The sequence below is a fragment of the Drosophila santomea genome, chromosome 2R (genome assembly GCF_016746245.2).
Source record: "Drosophila santomea strain STO CAGO 1482 chromosome 2R, Prin_Dsan_1.1, whole genome shotgun sequence".
Lineage (NCBI taxonomy): Eukaryota > Metazoa > Arthropoda > Insecta > Diptera > Drosophilidae > Drosophila > Drosophila santomea.
The window spans coordinates 10,941,109-10,963,251 of record NC_053017.2 but is presented as its reverse complement, the minus strand read 5'-3'; the positions used below and the strand labels follow the sequence as shown (position 1 = coordinate 10,963,251).

The 22,143-nt window shown below is 41.9% G+C and overlaps 3 protein-coding genes and 1 non-coding gene across 5 annotated transcripts; 2 read left to right on the top strand and 2 right to left on the bottom strand.

The window, feature by feature from the left end:
- Positions 1–1,888: 1,888 nt before the first annotated feature.
- Positions 1,889–1,960, bottom strand: Trnag-ucc. The gene has a single exon. It is a non-coding gene; the product is annotated as a tRNA-Gly (tRNA).
- Positions 1,961–5,400: 3,440 nt separating this feature from the next.
- Positions 5,401–14,285, top strand: LOC120446431. Of its 2 annotated transcripts, none has more exons than XM_039627395.1 (2): positions 5,401–5,741; positions 14,185–14,285. In XM_039627395.1, exons 1-2 carry the CDS (start codon positions 5,480–5,482, stop codon positions 14,214–14,216), a joined length of 294 nt encoding a protein of 97 aa, XP_039483329.1. In that variant the 5' UTR covers positions 5,401–5,479; the 3' UTR covers positions 14,217–14,285. The 2 variants fall into 2 exon arrangements, with proteins under 2 accessions (XP_039483329.1, XP_039483328.1); XM_039627394.1 differs by lacking the exon at positions 14,185–14,285 and adding an exon at positions 5,797–6,064.
- Positions 14,286–14,947: 662 nt separating this feature from the next.
- Positions 14,948–16,083, top strand: LOC120445664 (trypsin Blo t 3). The gene is made up of 2 exons (XM_039626211.1): positions 14,948–15,700; positions 15,754–16,083. Exons 1-2 carry the CDS (start codon positions 14,948–14,950, stop codon positions 16,081–16,083), a joined length of 1,083 nt encoding a protein of 360 aa, XP_039482145.1.
- Positions 16,084–19,246: 3,163 nt separating this feature from the next.
- On the bottom strand, positions 19,247–21,380 carry LOC120446835. The gene is made up of 2 exons (XM_039628020.1): positions 19,577–21,380; positions 19,247–19,453 (listed from the first exon to the last, which is right to left on the bottom strand). The coding sequence occupies exons 1-2, from the start codon at positions 21,374–21,376 to the stop codon at positions 19,325–19,327; spliced, it is 1,929 nt and encodes a 642-aa protein (XP_039483954.1). The 5' UTR covers positions 21,377–21,380; the 3' UTR covers positions 19,247–19,324.
- Between the last annotated feature and the right edge of the window lie 763 nt (positions 21,381–22,143).

Genomic DNA, 22,143 nt, shown 5'->3' with positions numbered 1-22,143 from the left:
ACTTTGCCATTTCAAGTTGCCATGCTTGGGATTGATTTAAATACTTGTACTATGTGGTTGTAAAAACTCGCATTTAAAATGTATAAAAACTTGTTATTAACAATACGGTATCTGAACTTTTAGGTAAACAAAAATTAAGCATTTTAATAAAAATTATCTTATTGGAAAACCCATATTTGTGCATTCATTTATGCGTATGTGCCAAAAATTACAATTGCAAATGATGCCTTTTGCAGGCAATTCTCTCGCGCTACCGTTGGCCCTTTGACCCCGTTTAACCCTTGGCTGCCGGTGGCACAACGGTGGACAAAGACAAATATTGGGCCGCAATCACCCAGCTGTGAAGATGCCGCAGAGCAAACACAAACAGAATACTGAGGCAGCAAAAGCGAAACAACGCCAGCTGACCGACCACCGGTCATCATAATACGAAGAGGCACACACACAGTAGCTGCTACAAATATGCGAATCCCAAATAAACAAAACGAAACCAGGCGGGGGGCTGGGAGCCAAATGAAAAGTGGGCGTGGCACTTATTGAAAGGCCAAAAACGCAAAGGGCAGCTGAGAGAATTAAACCAAATATTGTCTCGAAGTAGTAGCAAAAAAAGGCCAAAAACAACGGAAAAATACTATTATATTTGTAAATCTTCAATGTAGTTAGACAATAAATAGAAATTGAAATATTTTATGTCATTTTAGGGCATAAGAATTTGTTTAAAAAACTTATTAATTTTACATAAGTTGTAAGAAACATTTAATATCACATTGTCGTTTAAGTCTTTCATTTGGGTTAATCCATACTTACCTTTTGAGGGTGTTGCATATTCCAATGTTGCAAGTGTTGCAGCAACCACAACATCGAGTGGCCAGTAGATGCTTGAATAATTTTTGAGAGCCATCCAAGGCCGAAGCTGCCAAAGAGTGCGTGACTTTGACCCTTTGGCTCCCATGGCAGACACATAAATCGGGCTCCAAATCAATTATGTTAGCCGTCAGTGTGTCCTTATCTGCAAACACTACTCTGCATGGGGCTTGATTATAATCCAAGGTCAGTGCGTGTCCAGGTCCAAAATCATATTGCGTATTTCACGCACGTTTCCAGCATTAATTGATATTTGCAGTAATACGCATAAGTCAAGAACAGGACAGCACTGAAATGAATAGCAAATGAGTTCCCAAGGAAGTGGATAAAAAGGAGGCAGAGTACTAGGAAAAATGTTAGTGCTTGGAAATAGTATAATGCACCGGAAGGTATTTAAGTTTTTAAGAGGTTTTGTTTGAGTCTTACTTTCATAGCTCGATAATCATAAGAATCTTTTAATTTAGCTTATAGTCAAAATGACAACTTTTTTCGTAGGGTGTTTGGTACTCTGAAAATCTGTTATTGAGAATTTAGTGCAAACAAAACGCTTTGCCATACGCAAACGGCATACTAATTAATTCCAGAATCCACGAATATTTAAGCCCCTGCTCAGGACATCGTTTATTGACCTTGGATCGGACCAAAGATGTTCATCTGTAATGCGAACACCAAATTACAAGCTTAAATATTTGCACGTCGAGGCTAAGGCAATGTCAACCCTATTAAATTTTCAATGCAGATATTTGATTTTAAATTAATGGGAAGGGGAATACACCGCTAGACTCAAAAATGCACATTGAAAGCATTTGGTTTCGAGGAGGTTTTGCTATAGCTTTTGCTGATTACGACTTAATTTCCATCCAATTGATTTACCTGTGTGTGCTTATCAATTATCTTGAGTCAGTCAACACTAACAACGATGTGAAGAATAACAATAAACCATATGTAAGAAACCACTATATACACTAAAATTCTGATATTGATATAAAATGAATATAATAAAAAAAAACAAAAAGTTTACTTGTGCGTCGGCCGGGAATCGAACCCGGATCAACTGCTTGGAAGGCAACTATGCTGACCATTACACCACCGACGCCACTTGGAGAGATGCAGAAATTTAGCCCCTATCACTCACCCCTTTACTCCCTTCTATTGGGAAGTGAAACGTGTTCTAAAAATAGAACAAACGATAAGCGCGCTTAGCAGGTCTGTCTAAATTATTGAAATCTTTATTCTCTCGCTTATCTAATTAGGTCAGCTTCGACACAATGACAAATATTCTATATTTCCTTAGGCTTAGCCAACAACTAATTCGATTTGGCATGTTGCCTCACCAACGTAGAGATAGCCAAATATTTGTTAAGAAAACTATTCAAAAAATGTACTCTCACAACAAAAATTAAAAGTGAGGAGTGCTTCGTCACTACGTGGAAAATACAAACTTAAGAAAAATTTTAACGAAAAATCAATTTACTTATCATTTGCACTAAACTAATAGTTAAGGTAATAAAAACGATGTGTGTGTATGTGTTTTTATTAAAAAATAAAAATTTAATTATCATATAACATTTAGCATTGTGGTAAAACTTAATCTAAACACTTTTCAAGCCCAATGGCTTTTTAAAGAGTCCTCCAAAAATCGTGTGACAAATTAGTCTTGCACAACCTTTGATTAGTTTTCCAACGCATTCAGCTTTACTGGCAGTTCCAAAAGTACTGACGAATCTTTTATATGCAAATGCGGCGACCGATGGGTCAAATAACTCCACAAACACACCCACTCGGATGGAAACTAACAAAAGGTTAAAGGCAGACCACATGCGGTCCACGAGCCAAAACTATTTATTACCCAGCAAACCTAAGCGCTATTGTACTCGAATATTTATTTTCCGCCTGGCGAACCGTGTAAAACGATAGACAAACAGCAGTTCGAGCCTAAATAACCGAACCGTGTTTGGCTGTGATCTTTGACATGGACTCCCTAAAGTTATTTTGAATCGATCTTCCATGTATTTAATTAATTTGTATGATCCGCTCAGCGTGTCGGTAATTTCCCGTATCCGAGAGCATTTTGCCGGGCCTAACAAATCGCTGGCAATACATCAAAATCTATCAAACGAATGCCCATTTCATTTGGCTACCTTTTTCGACCAGACCCACTCTATGTGGCACATAATTGATGGGACTCTGCTGGGATTGTGGGATACGGTGGGTTTTCATCTTGAAAAGGAGGAAATACAAAGGGGAAAACAATAAGGTTGACACTGATGCCAAGTGATGTCATTGCCGGAGTTACAAAGTTTCGAACCTGTTGCTCTCAAAAAAGAGTTTCTCCCCCCTATAATTTATTTATTCCAATATTTCTTTTCTTTGGCTTTTTTGGGGTGCTGGGACCTATTGAGTTGTCTACTTTGGTTAATTGACTTCATTATTTGGGCTTAATCGCCTAACAAGGTTCCAGTTTTTTCCAAAAGCTTTTCTGTTTAGTCATGCTGGATTATGGAAGAAAGAGAATGACCGCAGCTATTGTTTGATATTGCAGTTAATCTTTAGTTGTTTCGAACGCAGCTCGAATGGGGATTAAATTGATTGAACTCAAATTTGCTTTTAAATAGTGAATTCCATTGGTTTTGCATGAAAGAACGATTAACTCATTAAATTTGCTTCAAGCATATGTAGCACATAAAACAAAGTTGTTACATTTTGGCTTAGCATGTAAATTGCTTAAGCTGTTCGGTCTTATTTAGTAATTATTTTTCATGAGCTAATAAAGTGGGTTCTCGAGAATTGCTTGACTGGTTTCTCGAATGTAATGAAATGGTCCGACTTTACGGGTGTGCGTATCAACCTAATTATGGACCACAAGAACGCTGCATTTAACAGTCCTTGAAATTACATATGCAAAATGCGAGAAAAAAACATACATAAGCAAGTATGAATGGCTGGGGGAAAAACCAGTAAAAACGAAACGCAACGGAAACTGCATAATCAAAAATCACAGCAAGCGGTAATCAACGGACCATATATTTTCAAGATGCCCAGCCCCCCCTTCGGCCCACAATCTTCTCTTCTCGAGGAGCCCACACACAGCAACTACATATGTATGTACGGCAGGCTGGCCAACCAGCCACACGGATGGGAATGGTCAAAACAAGTCCCCAGTGCCAAAGGATGCCAACTCATGTATGTGCACCGAGAGAAATAGGATGGCAGTTGGCACTACCAGCTATATTCATAATCATATACAAGTAAGTAAACTCTAGTGTGTGCCATTTCTCGCAGTGTACGCTGCTGAATGGGCTAAAATTTGTGCCGTGACTCGTCTGAAGCCCTCCATTTGCTATCCTCACCACATGCGGCATTCTGTTGAAAGGAACTTAGAGAGCGGTTGTCTAAGTTTCCAGACATTGAACTTGAATATGAATTTTTAATTGCATGCGGCATGCGAAACTTGCCCAAGCCAATTAATTACGCATCGATTTGTGACTCGGCAGGTTTTCGCTTATGGCCAATACCGAACAGAAATCCCATGCCAAAATCCAACCGCCTGATGATGGGCAGTAACATTTGCATTTGACAGTGGGGCAACTTAATTGTTGCCTCTTCTCGACTGACTTGGCAACTTTCGGAAATTGCTTAGTGGCAGGCTTGAGGGATGGAATTGAAGTCATTAGTTTTGATTTGGGGCATCATCATGAGTGCGCCTGTCTTTCGCCCAAAAAGGCTCATTCATCAATAATTTCCTGGTAAATCGCTGCAAACTGCATTCGATGTGATTGACATCTGCTCTGCCTCCCGCATCTGTGACCTGATTCTCTGATCGCCATGAGTCACGGCATCGAGTTAACCAAGTCAACCTGTTTCTGCTCCATGGCCTCTGGCTAAAATTTGCCTGCCTTTTGAATAATTTTCAATTAACTACACGTATACGCAAGGTACGACGGCAGGGAATGCAGCGATGAATAATAATTTCATTTAAGTGTGCAAGCTCTATATGTATTGCTATTTATGTACCTAATGCGACTGGCGACTGAGTTCCATTAAAAAGGAGGAAAAAAAAAAAAAAAGAAGTAGAAACACTCCATAAAGGCAAAACTAATCATACAATAAATGAATCCTCATCAATTCATGGACAGCAGGAGCTCGCATTCGATGAGAGCATCCATCCTGGCCGTTGTCCCGGTGAGTAAGCCACAGATAGGACCAAGCTCCGAGATCCCACCTCCTTCCTTCCTACGGGGACTAGCCCCCAAATGAGCAAACAGCAAAAGCAATAAAATTTATGTTAAGTAGCGCGCCCATAAATAGCCAAAAGCGGCAATGGACTGAGTGGCCATTGGACAGCGTCGTCATCATCTTCTGGCCTTGACAATAGGAGAAAAAAAAACCAGGGTACACTAGGAAAAAAGGATTTTTTAATCATAAAACAAATTCTTGGGAAGAGAGAGACATATTTTGTATATTCTACAAGTATTTTAAGCATGTTAATATATATATTTCTTTCGGTGTATTTGTAGAAAGATAGGGAGTGGGGCAAAAAATCGTGAAATCGTGGAATGATAAATGTCAAAGCAAATGACATAAATAATCGAATCGAGCGCAAACTCAGTCAGCCATGAAAGCGATGCGTTCCAAGGAGTTTGGACCCCGGAGCTGCAGGAGTTGTGGCAGGAAATCGGGTGACCAGGGGGTGCTCCTGCCTAGAGCCTATCATCAACGACATTGGCTCCATAAAGAGAATAATCGGAGGAGGGAATCGGATTCGGAATCCTTTAACGTCGCCAAGTGTGGTCCGAGTGTTCCATTTGCAGATCCGATAGCACGAGCCGCTCCTCTTTGGACCGGCGGTGATGCCAATGCCAATGCCAGGCAAAAAGGTAAGGAGGCAAAAAGGCATACTCAATTATTGATAGATTATTTACTGTCTGTCAGCCGGCGAGTCGGGCAGTCAGTGCGTCAATCCGTCAGTCAGGCAATGACATTGCCAATGGCCATTGTGCCTCGATTCCGGGAAGAAGAAAAGCTCCGTCACAGTGCCATCGTCATCATCTCCCGACTCCGATTCTTGTACGCGACTTACATTAATCATCATGCGAAGCACTACTGTCCCCCCTCCGGACTTTCTGCCCTTGTGGAGCAGCTGTCTGTGCGTGCAATTTGTAGTTCTCTATAAAGCATCGCGCTGCGACTCCATATATCATAGATCCCAACTGGAATAACCAGAATTTGCATTAACACATCAGCAAACGGATGCGACTAATGCAGCCATAGAAACAATTGTAGATGCGTACAGAATTTCACATCTAAATATTTTTGTTAATTTTGACATAATTAAATCAGCATTTTTACGCCGTTTGCTATAAATCACTCAAACAGTCGATGTAAAATGTTTATGATCATCCCCCTTCAATCGATAAATCATTTTCCGAATAGCCAGATCAAAATAAAGTTCCTCGTCGATCATAAATCCCCATGAGGTGGAAATCGAGAAACACTTTCAGTGCCCAATTTCCATTTCCCACCTCATCTGGCCCCTTGGGCAGTTACCACCCCCCATTTTCGATTTCAATAGCTGGCGGTGGGGCAGCTGCACACCTTTATGGCTCATTAACGACATGTCGTGGCAACCACGATAGCTTTTGCATCCCACAGGCAGCCGGTGGAGCCTCCTGTTGCAGCTCCACTCGCTGCGGCAACAAAACGGGCTCAATAAAAATAAAAACTGTCTGTCGACCGACCGGACTGTAGGACAATAAAACAAAATGGCAATTTACGATTTTATTTACGAGCTGCCGCCAACAAGAAGAGAACGTGGAATGGGTTAACTCAAGCACCCAGTAAAGTCATACCGCCTATATAGTGCAGATCCATCTGCAAAGGTGACTTGGTGACTTGGTGAGTTGGGTAGTTTCGCAACGCAAGGGAACTTCAAAAGGAGCCCAGCGCCCCAAAACAAAAATTTGTCATGCTCAGTGCGCCGAAGCCCCCAACTTCTCCGCATCTCGCTGTTTTTTTTTTCGATGCCTAGTGAAATGGTTGTATAAGCTTGTGGAACTGCATAAATTATACGATTCTCGTATAGTTTGCGGCCACCAGGCGCAGCTGTCAACGCCCGTCCGCCCATTTTCCGATCCCTTTTCCACTTTTTTGTTTGCTCGCCCACAATTGTGAACTGGAGCAAATTGTCTTCTCTCGAGAGACTTCAAAAAATTGACCGACCTGCCGCACCCCTCAATAATGCACTTTAATGGCCCTTGTGCACACACGCACGCACAAACGCCTCCTATTTCTGGTACCATATCCCCCATCCCACATCCCCCATCTACCATCCTTATGCCCACCCTTTGGCCATACATTGTGTGGCGTATTTTTGGGCATTTGTCTTAATTGAAAGTTTATTAGAGGCATTTGCCGGGGGCCCTTAATTAACTTTGTCATGCACTTCAGGTGTGAGTTGTTCGAGGGCGAACGCGGAAAACCGCGAGATTTTGGGGTTAGAATATAATGGTTGCAATTAGTCAAGGGGCGGGATAATTCAATAAGTGTCAGCTGTGAAGAAATTTCGGGGTAAGTTCGATTCTCAAGGAAAAGTTAATGCTGCCGTGTTTAACAATCCTTCAGTGCTTATCTCCACTTTAAATGTTTTCCTGCACCATGCTCTCAAAAATTTCATGTTCCTAATTATAAGCAAAATACCAAAGCTCTTAATGCTTTGATCTTACAGCACTCTGCTGTTTATTACAATAATAAAACTTCACTCCAAATTTCCATAATAAAAACTACCGAAAAATCGACCAAGGCGAAAACGAAACGAACGAAAAAAATCGTAAAAACTTTCCCAAATCTGTTTTTCATTACGCTACTAGAAAAATTGAACCGCGCAGCCAAAGAAGCTATCTATCTTGGCCGAAAGTGCGCCAGACGACAGTTAGAGGTACATATGAGATGAGATGAGTATGTGAGCATGTGAGTTGGAGAATGAGTGGGAATACGAGGTTCTCGAGTGGCGATGGCGCGTAATGCATCATAAATTCACATTAACACTTTGCAGACATGTGCGCTGTGGTCTCCCCTTTGGGGCACCACTCCACTCCCCACTCCTTCTGCCCCCCGATCCTCGCCAGCCTCCACATTGTTGTCTGCTTTGCATTTAGGGCCCTCATTTGGCGTTCTAAAAGATACATTCTGTGTGCCATTTGTGTCATCTATGAGGCGGAGTGTGCGGCGAGTCCAGGAGAATTTGTGCATCTGTTTCGGTTAGATTTTAGATGATATATACTTGAAGGTAATACCCTATTTATAGATTTCTCATATATCATACTTATACTAACATGCTACGCAATCTCCATTACTGATAGATAAATATGCATTTATAGTAGCTCTTTGAGTGTTCATACAATTCTATAATATTTTGTTTTAATATATTTGAAGAATATTTTGTGCAAATCTAGGGTATTCCCTCTTCGCAAGCTGGCATACACAGCACTTGTTCCTCGTTGTGTTTTTGCTGCTGTTAAAGATGCAATAAAGATTTTTTCCCCATCTTTGTGGGCCGGCGAAGGCAACGTCGCTTCAGAATATTTACTTTTTAATTTTTTATTGCCCATTTGAGTGCGTGGAAGCTTTTGGGCATTTGTCAATTTTCACGATTTACGATCGACATCATCATCATCCACATCAGGAGTAGAAAAACAAGAGCTTTTAGTTGTGGCATAAGGAGGGAACTTCACAGCTCCACAGCCCCAGAACTCCAGAACTCCACTTGAGTGGCCCCGCCCTCCAGTCGCTGAAATCCCCTAGCTGAAAAGCGCCGACGACAGAACAAGATTTATGTTAATTTGATGTGATTTATTGAATGATTTTTTATGGGAGTTTCACGCATGCTGCTGGCCTAAATTTTTCTCCGTTTCCCCAGACATGGAAAAGCCGGCCGACAGACGGAGGCACACAAAAAAACATTTGACAAAACCAAATGACATTTTGAGTGCTCCGCATGTTTGGTTAATTGAAAAAAGGAACTGGAAAAGAAACAGCATTGGATCGAATGAAATTGAAAGACTCCTTTTGGCACAGTTGGAGCTCGTTGTGGCATGTTTAACCCCCTGGCGCCCCTCCCTTAACCCGCCAATATGATCAATGTGCGTCTGTCATGCAAATTTAAATTTGTCCAAAACGAATGGAGGGGAATAAGATGGAGATAAACTTAAGACAAACCGCAAGCCGCCACACAGGAAGAAAGTTCTGGAACTTTCAGCTCTAGAAAACGTAATATTAAGAACTTCAGCTTTAGAAAATATAATATAAAGAACTTTAGCTATAGAAACTTTAATATTAAAAACTTCATCTTTAGAAAATAAAATATTAAGAACGTCAGCTTAAGAAAATATAACATTATGAACAATGTATGTATATATACTATATATATTGTAATGCTAAAGTTTATTATACAAAATCTATGCTAACCTTTTCTTATTCCTAAAACCTCTCAATTTAGTGATCACTTGAAAGCTTATATTAAGTATTTAGATTAAATAAACTACCCAATATTTTGATATTTTTTATTTTTGTATATTTGAACTGCGTTTGGGACAGCTATGCCCTTTTTAAAGTTGATCTGTTATTTCAGAACTTATATCAGCAGAAAGTATCTTACAAATGCAGCCAAAAATGAGAACAATTTTTTTCGTATGTGCGCCGGGAAGTTGAGGTTGCTTTTGGGCCTAGACAAGCGGCAAGTTAATTTATGCACAACAGCAAAAACTGCCGGCGGAACGGCAACAACACAATGCCAATAAAAGGCTGCAAGGCAGACACAACACCAACAGCAACAACAACGACAGCAGCAACAACAACAGCAGTTGCAGAGACAACAACAAGAACAATTTGAAAATTGTTTATGCGTCTGCGCAGCCGCAAAAGTCGCCTTCGTCTTTTGCCTTCTGCGACTTGTGGCGCGTTTAGTGTTAAACGCTTGATTAAAATTCTTGTAACTGCAACACTTTTGTGGCATGTGTTGTAGTTGCCGTTGCTGTTTCTGTTGTTGTTGTTGTTGTTCGGGATCTTTATGGAGCGTGTTTTGTTTCGTTTCGTTTTCTTTTCTTTTCTTTGAGTACAATGGTGGGGGTTATACTTCAGATAGAGGAGCGCATATACATATAGCATCCAGATCGTGTGTCTTTACCTGGCGGCAATGCGTCCCGGCTATTGTTGCTGTTGCACTGCTGGCTGTTGCCGCTTGTTGCACGTTGCTCTTGTTCTTTTTTAATTGAATTGATTTGCATTTTTCACGCAGGCGTTGCTCATTGGGTTTGCTCTGCTGTCTGGCTATTTGCACTGCCATCAGTGGGTTAAGACGACCAGGTGGGGGGGTCGATTTGAGCACGGCGAAAGCAGAAAGGCACCGGCGAAAGCAGGAAATGTTTGCATTCGGGGCTGGCCAGTTAAATTAACCCAAATTAAGAGGAGCATTATAATTTAACCGGATGTGCATCGTATCTTGTGCATTTTATTAGTTATTCTTGGTAAAATAACTACAATACTTCTAGCTACGTCAGCTAGAAACTAATAAATTCTTTATTACTTTTTCTATCATCTATCTATTATCAGTTAAGTTGCCAAAATTCCAAGTGCACCCATAAAATCGAATATTTGTTAATTATAGCTTACATGCATCAACGCCCGCCCCGAAAGAAAATTGTTATTAATTAATATGTAATTGTAATGGGCAGGCGGCATGACATGGCCGCACATGTGGGTGGGTGGTGTTGGTTTGAATTTTGTGTCAAATCGCTGCTGGCTTTAACAAATTAATAAACTTGACCAGACACGAGAAAACCGCATAAATCAATTTCAGTAAAACGGCGCTAAACAATCATAAATAATAATTAAATGCTGTTCAAACTACTTTGGGCAATAAAACGCCCTCACACTGTCGCATTTCTCGTTTCGGCCGGATAATTAAAAACTGTCGGTAATTATTGAAATTTGTGGCCAGCGTCAGACATTGGTTAACCGAATGGCGCGTAAATTACAAAAAAAATTACTCACAAAATTTAATTCAATTAATTGAGTCCGTTGCGATGGAGAAGGATGGCGATAACCTGGCTGTCATCTCTTTCACATGCCTCGTTAGTCGTTTGTTTGTTTCCGCTTCCTGTTCCGATTCCTGACATCCATCTAACCATTTGTAACGCCTAATTGGGCAAAGGGCAGCTACCTATGTATATACCCACTGTCTATATCTATATATAAATGTATACATATACGTATATCGAGGCACACATATCCATCTCGAGTGGACACAGTGAACTTTCCACTTCTAATTGCACATTTGTATGCCTAATCGATCTGTCCGATTCGATTTGTTTTCACGTCTCTCATGGAATTTGTGTGCCGTGTTGACTTTTTTCCATACCACTTTTCCATACCCTAACCCATTCCAAACTGATACCTTTCATCTACTGTTCATTCTCCTTTGAAGGTTACCTGTGGCCAGGTGTCCGTTTGAACGGTTAAAGCAAATGAAGCGTGACATTTTTCACATTTTCCCCTCGTTTTTCCGGCTGGGGGGCGGAAATTGTTGGGGGAGGGGGTTGGGGAAAGACTGCTCTATGTAAATTGGGTGCACGACAAAGGATTTCGATGGGTATGTTTTCCGAGCAATCAATTGCTCTTTAGCTGGTTGATAGCCTTGTGTAACAATGGAATGTATAGGGTTAAATGGGCGGAATGTAAGAGTCAATCGTGTAATAGCCATTAAAACGTACTGATGAAGTACATTATATACTTTGTATATTATTTATATAGGAAACCTTAAAAGTTTGTTAGTTATTCATATAGAAAAACCTATGACATATTGTTGTCATTCATCTTCCTGACTCTATCTGTATCTTCCAATGACCACCATCTCTTCTTCTCCTTGCGTGTTGGCTTGGGCAGCATAATGCCCACTGTACCACCCGTTTTTCCCACTCACTTCTGCTTTCCAGCCCACTGTCCTTTACGATCTGTCATAAGCGGCTTAGCTGAAGTTGATTAGGGGCTCTCTCGTTCGCACATTGATTGCGTGTTGCAACAAACGCTGATCATGTAAATCCTAAGTTGCAAGTTTATGTGCTGCATGCCCCCTCTCTATGTGAGTGTATAACTATACGTATATATATGTACAGACTTTTATAGATATCGTGGTAATGCCGGCCAGACGACCACAAAACCCACATGCAACTTCATTTCGCCGTTGCACGCAATTAAAATCTTCATTAGCCGCGTTTAATTTCCACTTTTGATTAAAATAAAAAATCAACAAAATGAAAATGAAAAGGCAAAAAGACTAAAAGGCAAAAAGAGCGGGCAGAAAGGCAGAAAAATCTTGTGACATGTGTCGCTGCTTATCGCCATCAGCCGGCAGCAACAAGTGGAGTTTTGCGAAAGGAGTTGGGGCTCTTTGGGTCCGGTCCTCGAGCAGGACTCCTTGGATTCCAATTGGAATGGGGATGGTGATTGGGTTGGGGATGGGGATGGGGGATAGGGGGGATGCGGAGCTGGAGCCGGACACTTTGGCTGATTAGCGTTGGCCGCTTGGCAGAGTCGCTATCAATGTTGGGCCTAAGTGACAGTTGACTTGTTTATCAATTGACAGACGTTGTTTTCCCTCTTATTTTACGTATTTTCCCCCTTCTTTTTTAGTTTGGATCGGGTAACTGTTAATAAGCTTGTTCTGCGGCCTGTGAAAATGCTGCTTTTAATTAAAAGTCGCTGGAATGTTTTGGCTGCTTTGCCTGCTGTTTTGTAAGCCGTATTTTAAAGCCCGATCCTGTCACGATAGCGGCCAAAGAGCTCATGTTCGACAACCAAGTAGTTGCCACAAGTCAAGATATATTGTGTGTGTGCATAAATATTTGCCAGCCTTTGGTCTTTAAATCATGTTCACGCCGATCGTCCTACGCAATGCAAAACATTCGGTTCTCACTGAGATAAGCCTAAATTCCCTGTATCCAAAAGAGTATTTTGCAATTGCATATTTGGATTGTGAAAGGGATTCGTATTGGCCAATTAATGCGGCTCATTTCAGGTTTTTTTTGCAAAAAAATATAGCTATATTTTTATATGTGCCGATTTGTTTAAAGTTAGCTTGTGTTAAAACTATATCTTTGCCAACTATAATTTATCCCCTTTATTAAAGTTTTCAGTTCTCTATTTTTTCCATTTTTCCCCTTGAAACTTGGGGGGTCAGTTATTTATTTTTCGTCTAATTTCTGACTTCTGTTTTCTGTTTCTTTGCCATTTTAATTGGTTTTCTTTTGCGGCCTGCAAGCACAAACAACGGTCGAAAGTTCTTGGCAACCAAAAGTTTATACTCGGACTGGACATGTTTATTACTTTGCCACAATTAAGCCATATATTTCTTGGGCAAAAGCTGCTGCTCCCCTGCTGATTTTCCGCATTTTCCACCCGCTGCTTGCAGTTGTGGGTCAGTGGATTACTTTTCCGTCTTTTCAGCATTGTTTTTCCAACTCGGAGCGCTTCGAGTGCTGTCGAGTGTCTCCCACTCTCTAATGAGCTGTCCCAACTTCAAAATGAAGTTCAATGTTGTGGCTTGTAAATCTCCCCACATGTGCTCCACTTTCCAGCAGACTCCCATTTCCATAAATATCAATTAAGCGAGTGGAGCGACTATCAAAAGTGACAGAAACATGTGGATGCGTCTCCAGTTTCCCCGTAGAGTTGATTTGGCTCCTGGTCTTGTGGTCTTCAGGTCTTCTGGTTTCTCAACTGGCCATGGCTACCTGGCCTACGCAGTTTTATAATTGGACAATTTACTGAGGTGCTGCCCCTGGAAATGCTCTGCTCTGCCCCTCTAAACTCTTCAGATTGGGCTCATCAGCTTCGTCGTTGGTAGTCGGTAGTCTATAAAATGTAACTGGGGGAAAATGCTACCATTTGGGCGTTGAAGCATGAAAAACCTACTGCCCCATGTGGGCGTGCCCATCGGAATTGAAGTCGTGTGCTAAGGTTACAGTTACGCAGATACGCCCCAATGGATATTCCTATACCCCAAATTCAATTAGTTGAAGTCGAAAAGCTGTGCTCACAGTCGCATAAGCGGCTTAGTTTTCCACAAATACATAAACACACCCTCACACACACACATGGCGGGAAAATTGTTATGAAAATGCTTTCACTAATTTCCACAGCTCTTCTAATTACACTTGGAGTTAGGGTCTGAAGCCTTTTTCCACCGAGATGATGTTACTACTTAGTCATTTGGCATCCACTAAGCGGTCACTAAGCGTCAATATTTCATGTCTAAGCCTATTACAGATTATTGTGCCAGCTTACTCGAACGCAAATGACAAGTGGCGGGAAAATCGGAGGAAAATCGCTGGAAGATGAAAGCTTGCGGGGCACGGCAACAATATGTGTAGTGGCAAGTCTTGATTGGATCGCTTATTGAGCGGCTGATTTGCATAATGTTGGCCAAATAGTTGGGAAAGTTTTTCGGGAAACTTATTTAGGTTGTCATTTACAAATTTCCGTGGGGATTAAACTCGAACACAAAGCTGCTTTGGAATAGGATTCAAATAGAAAGTGGAAAAACCTGAAAAAATAATAACATTTTTGTTAGAAATTAATTGATTTAGCTAAAACTAATTACTTTGCTGGCATTATTTCATAACGAAATTCCACAGCTTTTAGGCTGCGCTGGAATTCAAATTACACATGTTTAATTCAAATTCCGACCCCATTAAAGCCGTTTAATTTAGCATTAATGAAAAGTGCAACACTCTGGTGGTTGTATGGATACCCCGTGAAAACCCCTGACAAATATGGCCCCTTTTCCTGTCAGTTCAAACCCTGATTGTTAGTTAACCTGCGAGGCATTTACACTTTGCTGGCAAACATTTCATGAATTCATTTGTGCGACAGCCTGGAAAATGTGTTGCCAAAATGAAAAGTTACCCAGCCACATGATGCCAGTTGGCTGGATAGAATGAAACGTGATTTCTGATTAGCAGCCAGATTTTCTGCCTTAAATAAATGATCCACCACACCATCCAGTTTAGTAGTGAAAAGTCCAAGAAAGATGAAGCTCCCATGGATTTTGATCGGCGTTTTCTGCGGCTTGTGCAGTGGTGCAACCGAACGGCGAGTTCGTCCAAATCAGGGAAATATTTTCGAGTGGCTAGGTTCAATATTGTTGCCTGCAACAACAACGACAACTTCAACTACAGTACTAGCAACAACTTCCACAACAACCAGGACAACCACTACAACCAGAAGTACAACCAGAAGTACAACCAGAAGTACAACGAGCAGTACTACGACATCCAGAACCACAGTGGCAGATTTTCCCATTGAGAGGGATTGTGTTTCTTGTCGCTGTGGCTTGATTAATACCCTGTACAAAATCGTCGGCGGTCATGAGACGCGAATTCATCAATATCCCTGGATGGCTGCGATTCTGATCTACGATCGCTTCTATTGTGCGGGATCTCTGATCAATGATCTCTATGTTCTAACAGCTGCACACTGTGTGGAAGGTGTTCCGCCGGAACTAATTACATTGCGATTTCTCGAGCACAATCGCAGTCATTCCAACGATGATATCGTGATCCAGAGATATGTATCCAGGCTGAAGGTGCACGAGCTGTATAATCCGCGTAGCTTCGACAACGATATAGCTATACTACGGCTTAATCAACCACTTGATATGGGGCAGCATCGTGTGAGACCCATTTGCCTGCCCGTACAATCGTTCAACTTTGATCACGAACTGGCCATCGTGGCTGGCTGGGGAGCTCAGAGGGAAGGTGGCTTTGGCTCAGATACACTAAGGGTGAGAAAACCGATTTAAGCTGGTGAAAGTAACTATAACACTGTGAAACTCAGGAGGTGGAAGTGGTGGTGTTGCCCCAATCGGTTTGCCGGAATGAAACGACCTATAAGCCCGGGCAAATTACGGATAATATGATGTGTGCAGGACATTTGGCGGAGGGCGGCAAGGATGCCTGCAGTGGCGACAGCGGAGGACCTCTGCAGACCACCTTCGATGAGCAGCCGGGTCAATATCAGCTGGCGGGGATCGTTTCCTGGGGTGCCGGCTGTGCCAGGCCCCAAGCCCCTGGAGTTTACACCAGGGTCAATCAGTATCTTCGCTGGCTGGCTGCCAATACTCAGGGTGGCTGTCACTGCATGCCATATCCCGAGGAAGATTACTAAATGGAATTTAAAATATTAATAAAATTCTGATATCTTTGCAGCAAAAACTGATCGTTCAACTACTTTTGCCATAACCATTTATGCGCCCACTTTTAACTAAGTCCTGCAAAGTGCACACAAATTTGCAAGGAAGCAGCACATCGATCAAAAGTTGTTCACCAACTTTGTGGCTAGATTTTAGCAAAGGTTGCATAAACTACTTGGGCAACGTTCTGCTCATCCCCCGTGGAGCACATCCATATCCATAACCACATCCTTAACCGTAGCACATTGGCAAATAAAAAAGCAATTCGAAACTGGGTTACAACACTTGAAGGCAAGCAGCTATTTGGATCCTTGTACATTTTTTTTTTTTTGGTGAAAAGTTTGCCAAGTTTGGCAAGCAGGTGGAACGAGGCCATATCTCATACATATAAATCCAGATTTGCTGGCGAAGAATATATTTTGTGCAATTTTGATTGTTATGCATTTTGCATTTGTGCAATCATAAAATAACTCTCTACCTGCTCGCAAAAATGAGAAGAAGAATGCCCAAGGACACGCCAAACTCACAGGAGCAAGTTTCACTGCATTTGGTGGCTAGTTCTGCAGTCCGTGTAGTGTATAGCTTATTTGCAAAGTTGGATTTGGATTCGGATTTGGACATGGAAGTGGAAGTGGCATGCAGATAAGCGCAAAGTTTTTAACAAATGTACAACAAATTATTTACTCAGGGGATCTGGTAAATTGAGTTTCGATTTGTTCGTAATTGAGAGTTAAGGTTAGTAAGTTTGCATTCCCCAAAAGAAAAGTTATGAATTTGGATCCCATTTGCAGGAGCTTTTAAAGTTACTAAATGCTAAAACGCTTTTGATTAAATAAAAATAATGGCCATTCAGTGATGAATGATGATGATATTGGAAAGTTTTAGGATATAATAACTCCTAAATGCCTTTGTATTTATGCTTCGTCTTTATTAGATCCGTAACTATATGGCCAACCGTCAACACCTCATTTCCTTGTGGCATTTTCCCACCAGAAGACAAATTGCCAAACCTTATAGAGGGGATACATTCGTGTTGGCCCCCATAAAGCATAGAGATACATATGTAAATAGTTTTACCACCGCTTTGGATCATTAAAAATCTTTACGACTCCGTATTAAAGTCAGACAAAAAACGGGAAAAAATACGAGAGAGAGAAGAGAGAAATACGAACAGTAAAGAAAACATTAATGCCTTGCCAATAAATTTGTCTCCCCAGCACAAAACTCGTAAAGATTTCCTACTCAAACCCATAAAGCAGTCTCAAAAAAAAAGAAAAGTTTGTGAGTCTCAGAAGTTAAAGTATTGCCGACCTGCATGGATTTCCAGCTAAACGACAAATAACTTGGCATTTAATAACTCTGCTCTTGGAGGGCCTTTCGCTGCCCCGCCTCTGAATTCCTTGCCCCTGCCCCACAACTGACTTCATTATGATGCAACAAAAGTCGCGACTTTATTCCTGGCTCCATAATTTAATACTGGCGCGCTTTGTCGCAACGCGAATTTATGTGTTGAAACTAAGGCAGAAATTGTGGCCTTTGGACAGAAAAGGTGTGTTTTAAAGTTGTGTATTAAATTGGTGCGTGAGAAGAAAGGCATCAGGAAAAATAAATTCTATATACAAATCCCTGCCCTGCAAACCGAAATACAACGAGTATGCTAAACAATTTCTAAACTTGTGTTTCCTTCAGCATTCAGTGTTAAGTTTACAAGTTCAAGCTTAATTTATATGTTATAACACATGATAATTTATCACCCAAGAAGCCACTTTATGGATACTACATGCCCCTGCTAGTATCGAGTATCCCCCATGTTCAGATCATCATTTAAGCATCAAATTTAATAATCAGCCTGTCATGTTTATAATTGTGACTCTTGGGGAATGGGGGCCTGGTCAACTGGGCCCATCCTCGATGGGCAATCATGGCAAAAGCCACCGAAATGTAGAGAAAGAAACATTTCTCAGAAGGCAAAACATGACACATCTCATTATGAGGACTCCCGACTCCCAAAAGAACTCAACCGCAGAATCCCAAACAGAATGCCTCGCCTTCTCACAATTCGTGTGCTGCTGTCAGGGCATTTTGTTTATGATTTTGTAGCTGTCATAAAGTTATTAAAAGTATGTGACATTTTTATGACATTATGACGTCTTGAGTCAAGGTTTCCTCTTTCCTCGCTTTTGCCAGCCGAAAAATCTGTTTTTGGGAATACATTTTCAGAGGAGCACGAAAATAAGAGGATACCGGCTTTTGTTTTCATCGCTTGAGAGTTGCTGCGAGTGAGGCGCAAAACCGATTTGATTTCGCCTGCCGTCCGTCCGGCTGTCTTGAAATATGATATCAAATAAAAAGCAAATTAAAGACGATAAAAATCGTGTCTCGGCTCACGCTGAGTTATATAAAAAAAAAAAAAAAAAAGTGCTTATTTTTTTGCGCCTTTTGCAAATGCGGTGCGAGATGCGGTACACCAAATCCGAGATCCCTTCGAAATCAAGTATCCGAAGTATCGTTTAAGTTTCGCTTTGGTTCTGGTTTTGGTTTCGTTTTCGGTTGCCTGTTGTTCATCTTGTTATTTGGTGGCTCATAAAACTTGTAAACATCCGACTGATTGTGCCCCTGTCTCTCTTTTTTTTTTTCCTTTATTTTCTGGTTACGTTTTCTGTTTTTTTTTTGTGAGTTCGTGTGGGTGCTGGCCCTCAGTTCGAATTGGTAAGATACTTCCAGATGATATTACACTTTTGATTGGCCTCGCCAATGGAGCACTGAGGGCGTGAGAGATCAAAGGGCGATATGCGATTTAATTGCCCATATGTCCAAACTTATTGCCTTCCAAGACCAAAGAGACCAACAAGAGCTATAATGGAAGTTTTAGATATGCCAAATGGAAGATGGTTAAAGGAATGGGCCTAAGATTGAATAAACAAAAGATATGGCAGAGGTTAATGGTCGAGCGATGAGCAGTTATGTTGGCCACTTTAGCTTAGTTTACTTATTACCTTAACTTAAATGGAATATTATTTAAAATAACTCTACCCTTCACAACTAAAATCCTCTTTTAAGTTACTTAATAACATTTAATTGTGTGGCGCAAAAAGTTGCTTTTGAACCATCCACTCAGTCAAGGAGTATTTGATTAGATTAAGCTTTCAATTGATTTAACTAATTATATTTCCTAGTTGCCTTAGATATACCATACAATTGAAGTGTGAGCCAGATTCAAAGCGCATTTCGCTTGGGATTGCGAAGATCGTAGCGTCGACTTTCTGGCGGCTCTGGAGCGTTCCTGTGATGTATATTTTTGTCAATATAGTCCTCGTCGTCCTCGTCCAAGTAGTCCTCCTCCTCCTCCTCTTCCTCGTCCTCCTGCTCCTCCTGCTCCTCCTGCTCCTCCTGCTCCTCCTCCACCTCCCCCTCCTCCTCCACCTCCTCCACCTCCTCCACCTCCTCCACCTCCTCCACCTCCTCCACCTCCTCCTCCTCCTCCTCCTCCTCATCGTATGGCATATCCTTCGCCTTGGTATCGTTCGATTCCTCGATGACTTGCTCCTCGGAATCCGTTTGCACTTCAGCAGCATAGGAGTTATCATCGTCCCATGTCTTAAATTTAACGTTCTTTGGTTTTCTAGACTTGAATTCTTCCTCGTCTGCCTGGTAATCCTCGCCTTCGCTGGAACTGGAATGCAGAGTTTTCGCCTTGCGTTTCGTGGGTTTGGCTTTGGCTTTGGCTCTGGGCTTGGGTTTGGCTTTGGCTTTAAACCTGGTGGTGCTGCTGGTCTGTGGAAGTTCCTGCTCCTCGTTGAGATTGGAACCACCACACAGTTCCTGCATGGCCTGCTCCAAGTCCGAGTCTTCCACTACCTTGCGACCCGAAGATTTCAGCTTGGCCGCAGCTGAGGTGGATGGCATGAAGTCCAAGTCTAGATCGGATGCAAGCGGTGGCAGGACATCGTCCTCGTCATCCGAGTAATTAATGCCGATGGGCAGATTCTGCTGGAAGCCAATCGACTTGTTGGTGGCATCCATAACTATGTCCTTGTAGCCGATGATCTTGCTGCCATAGCGCGGCAGATATTCGGAGAAGAAATCGTTGACTTTGGACAGCTCCACCTTGCCATAGTAACCCGCATAATCGGGCGCTTGACCAATGCCGATATTGATCACCGATTCGTGGGGCTTTACGAATTTCGCAAACGGTACTTTACTGGGCGCCAAATCAACTGGAGCATTATTGAAAGATGAGCGACCCCTTTTCACATTCAGTTGCGTCATAATGTGCTTGTTGAACACATCGTGGCTGTTGCGATCCTTGAGGACACCCAAGTCGGCCTGATGGCCCAGCAGCGTTTGGAAATGACATCGAGCCACCTGCAGAGCAGAACGACATGTGTAGGATGTGGAGCAGAGATCTCCTCGCCGAATCATCCTGGCAATATGGGCGTGCTTCGGATGTCGCATTTCCTCCGTTTCCGCACTCGAAAGTTCATCCAGTTTCTCAAATTCCTGGGCCAGTTTCTGCAACTTCTGTAAATGGCCCTTGACGAAGTTCGGATTCCGATAGATCAGCAGGATGGACGTTGGACAAACTGCAGGCTTGCGCACATCCTTCGACCAAACGCGCTCGAATCCGTGGGCCAATAGAGTGCCCGTAAATTGCAGAGTATTGCGGCTATGAAATATGGAACATCCGCTGGACAAATGCTCCTGCATGCCCAGATAGTCGACCTCCAGTTCGCGGCCATTCGCCGACCACTTGAGGAAGTACATGGAGCTACAATCGGTGGCCAGGAACAGTTTCACGACGAAACGGTAACCGAGTAGCGGATGTTTGATGGGCGATTCCGGGATATGAATGCCCAATTGTCGGTAAATCCGCCGATGGTTCTCCACTGCCTCCTTATCGATGGTGGAATCGGGCTTAACTGCCAGATCGAGAGGCTCTGGCTCCTGCAGAGAATTGGTTTCGCTTTCTTCCAGCTGATCCTCGGGCTCCAGATACTCGTCCAGATACTCGGGGCTCTCCGGCGGCGAACTCGACTCCAGCTGTTTGCACTCATTTTTCCAACTTGTTGCTGCGATTTCATCGAATTCATCAGCTGACTCCTCCTCGCCACTATCATTCACTTTCTGTGGCTGGCGCAGATTGCTTCGGGTCCTCGACATTATCACTCCGTATTTACAAATTTCGATGACTTTTTCAGTGCTGGATAAAATTGTTGGGCGAACAAGCCGGAAAAATATTTGTACTGACAAACGAAAGGTTGACTCCATTTAGAGTTGTTTTCCTTTCGGGAAAAGTGTTGCTACGTTTTTCTTTTCACTCCAAAGGAGTTGCCTTACCATTTGTATCGATGATTTGAAAGGAAAACACTTTTATATCAGTATTTACTGCAAAAGCTCTGCATTCTATTATAATTATTCTGTTATCAAATATTTTCATTGATACATTAAAGTTGCAGCTTTAGTGAAAGAGCAGACAGCCGCAAAGCCAACAAAGCTTCTTTCATTCTATTTGAATGCATTTCATGTGTTGTTCGCAATAAATCTATTGTTATTTATACCCCCAAAACACCCAGCTTTTCACTCACCCCTTTGTTTCCAAGGGCGGCAAAGTTCAAAAAGGAAAGTAAGGGAAGCCTTTCAATTGGGGATTCGATTCATGGGCGATATCAACAATAAAGCGGACCAAAGCCGAGACAACAAAAAAGCCGCCAACACTGCCACTCAACTGGTCTATAACCAGTCAATGAGAAAGAGACGGTGACACTGTGCCGAAAGAGATAGCTTTAAATTGACATTTATATGAATATTTAATGCACATCCTTTAATCATGAATCAACCATGGCACACACCCCCAATTATTCTGACTGATGCACGATATTTGGATGAACCAACTGCTGAATGTGACCCCTTTTTATGGTCTTTTAATTATTTTTGACTCAGGCGCAAAAAATCTGACTGACAGGAATTTTATTTTATTTTATAATTTCACGTGTCGTGAGGAGTAAATTAAAAAAATGTGTTCAGTAACTTTGAGG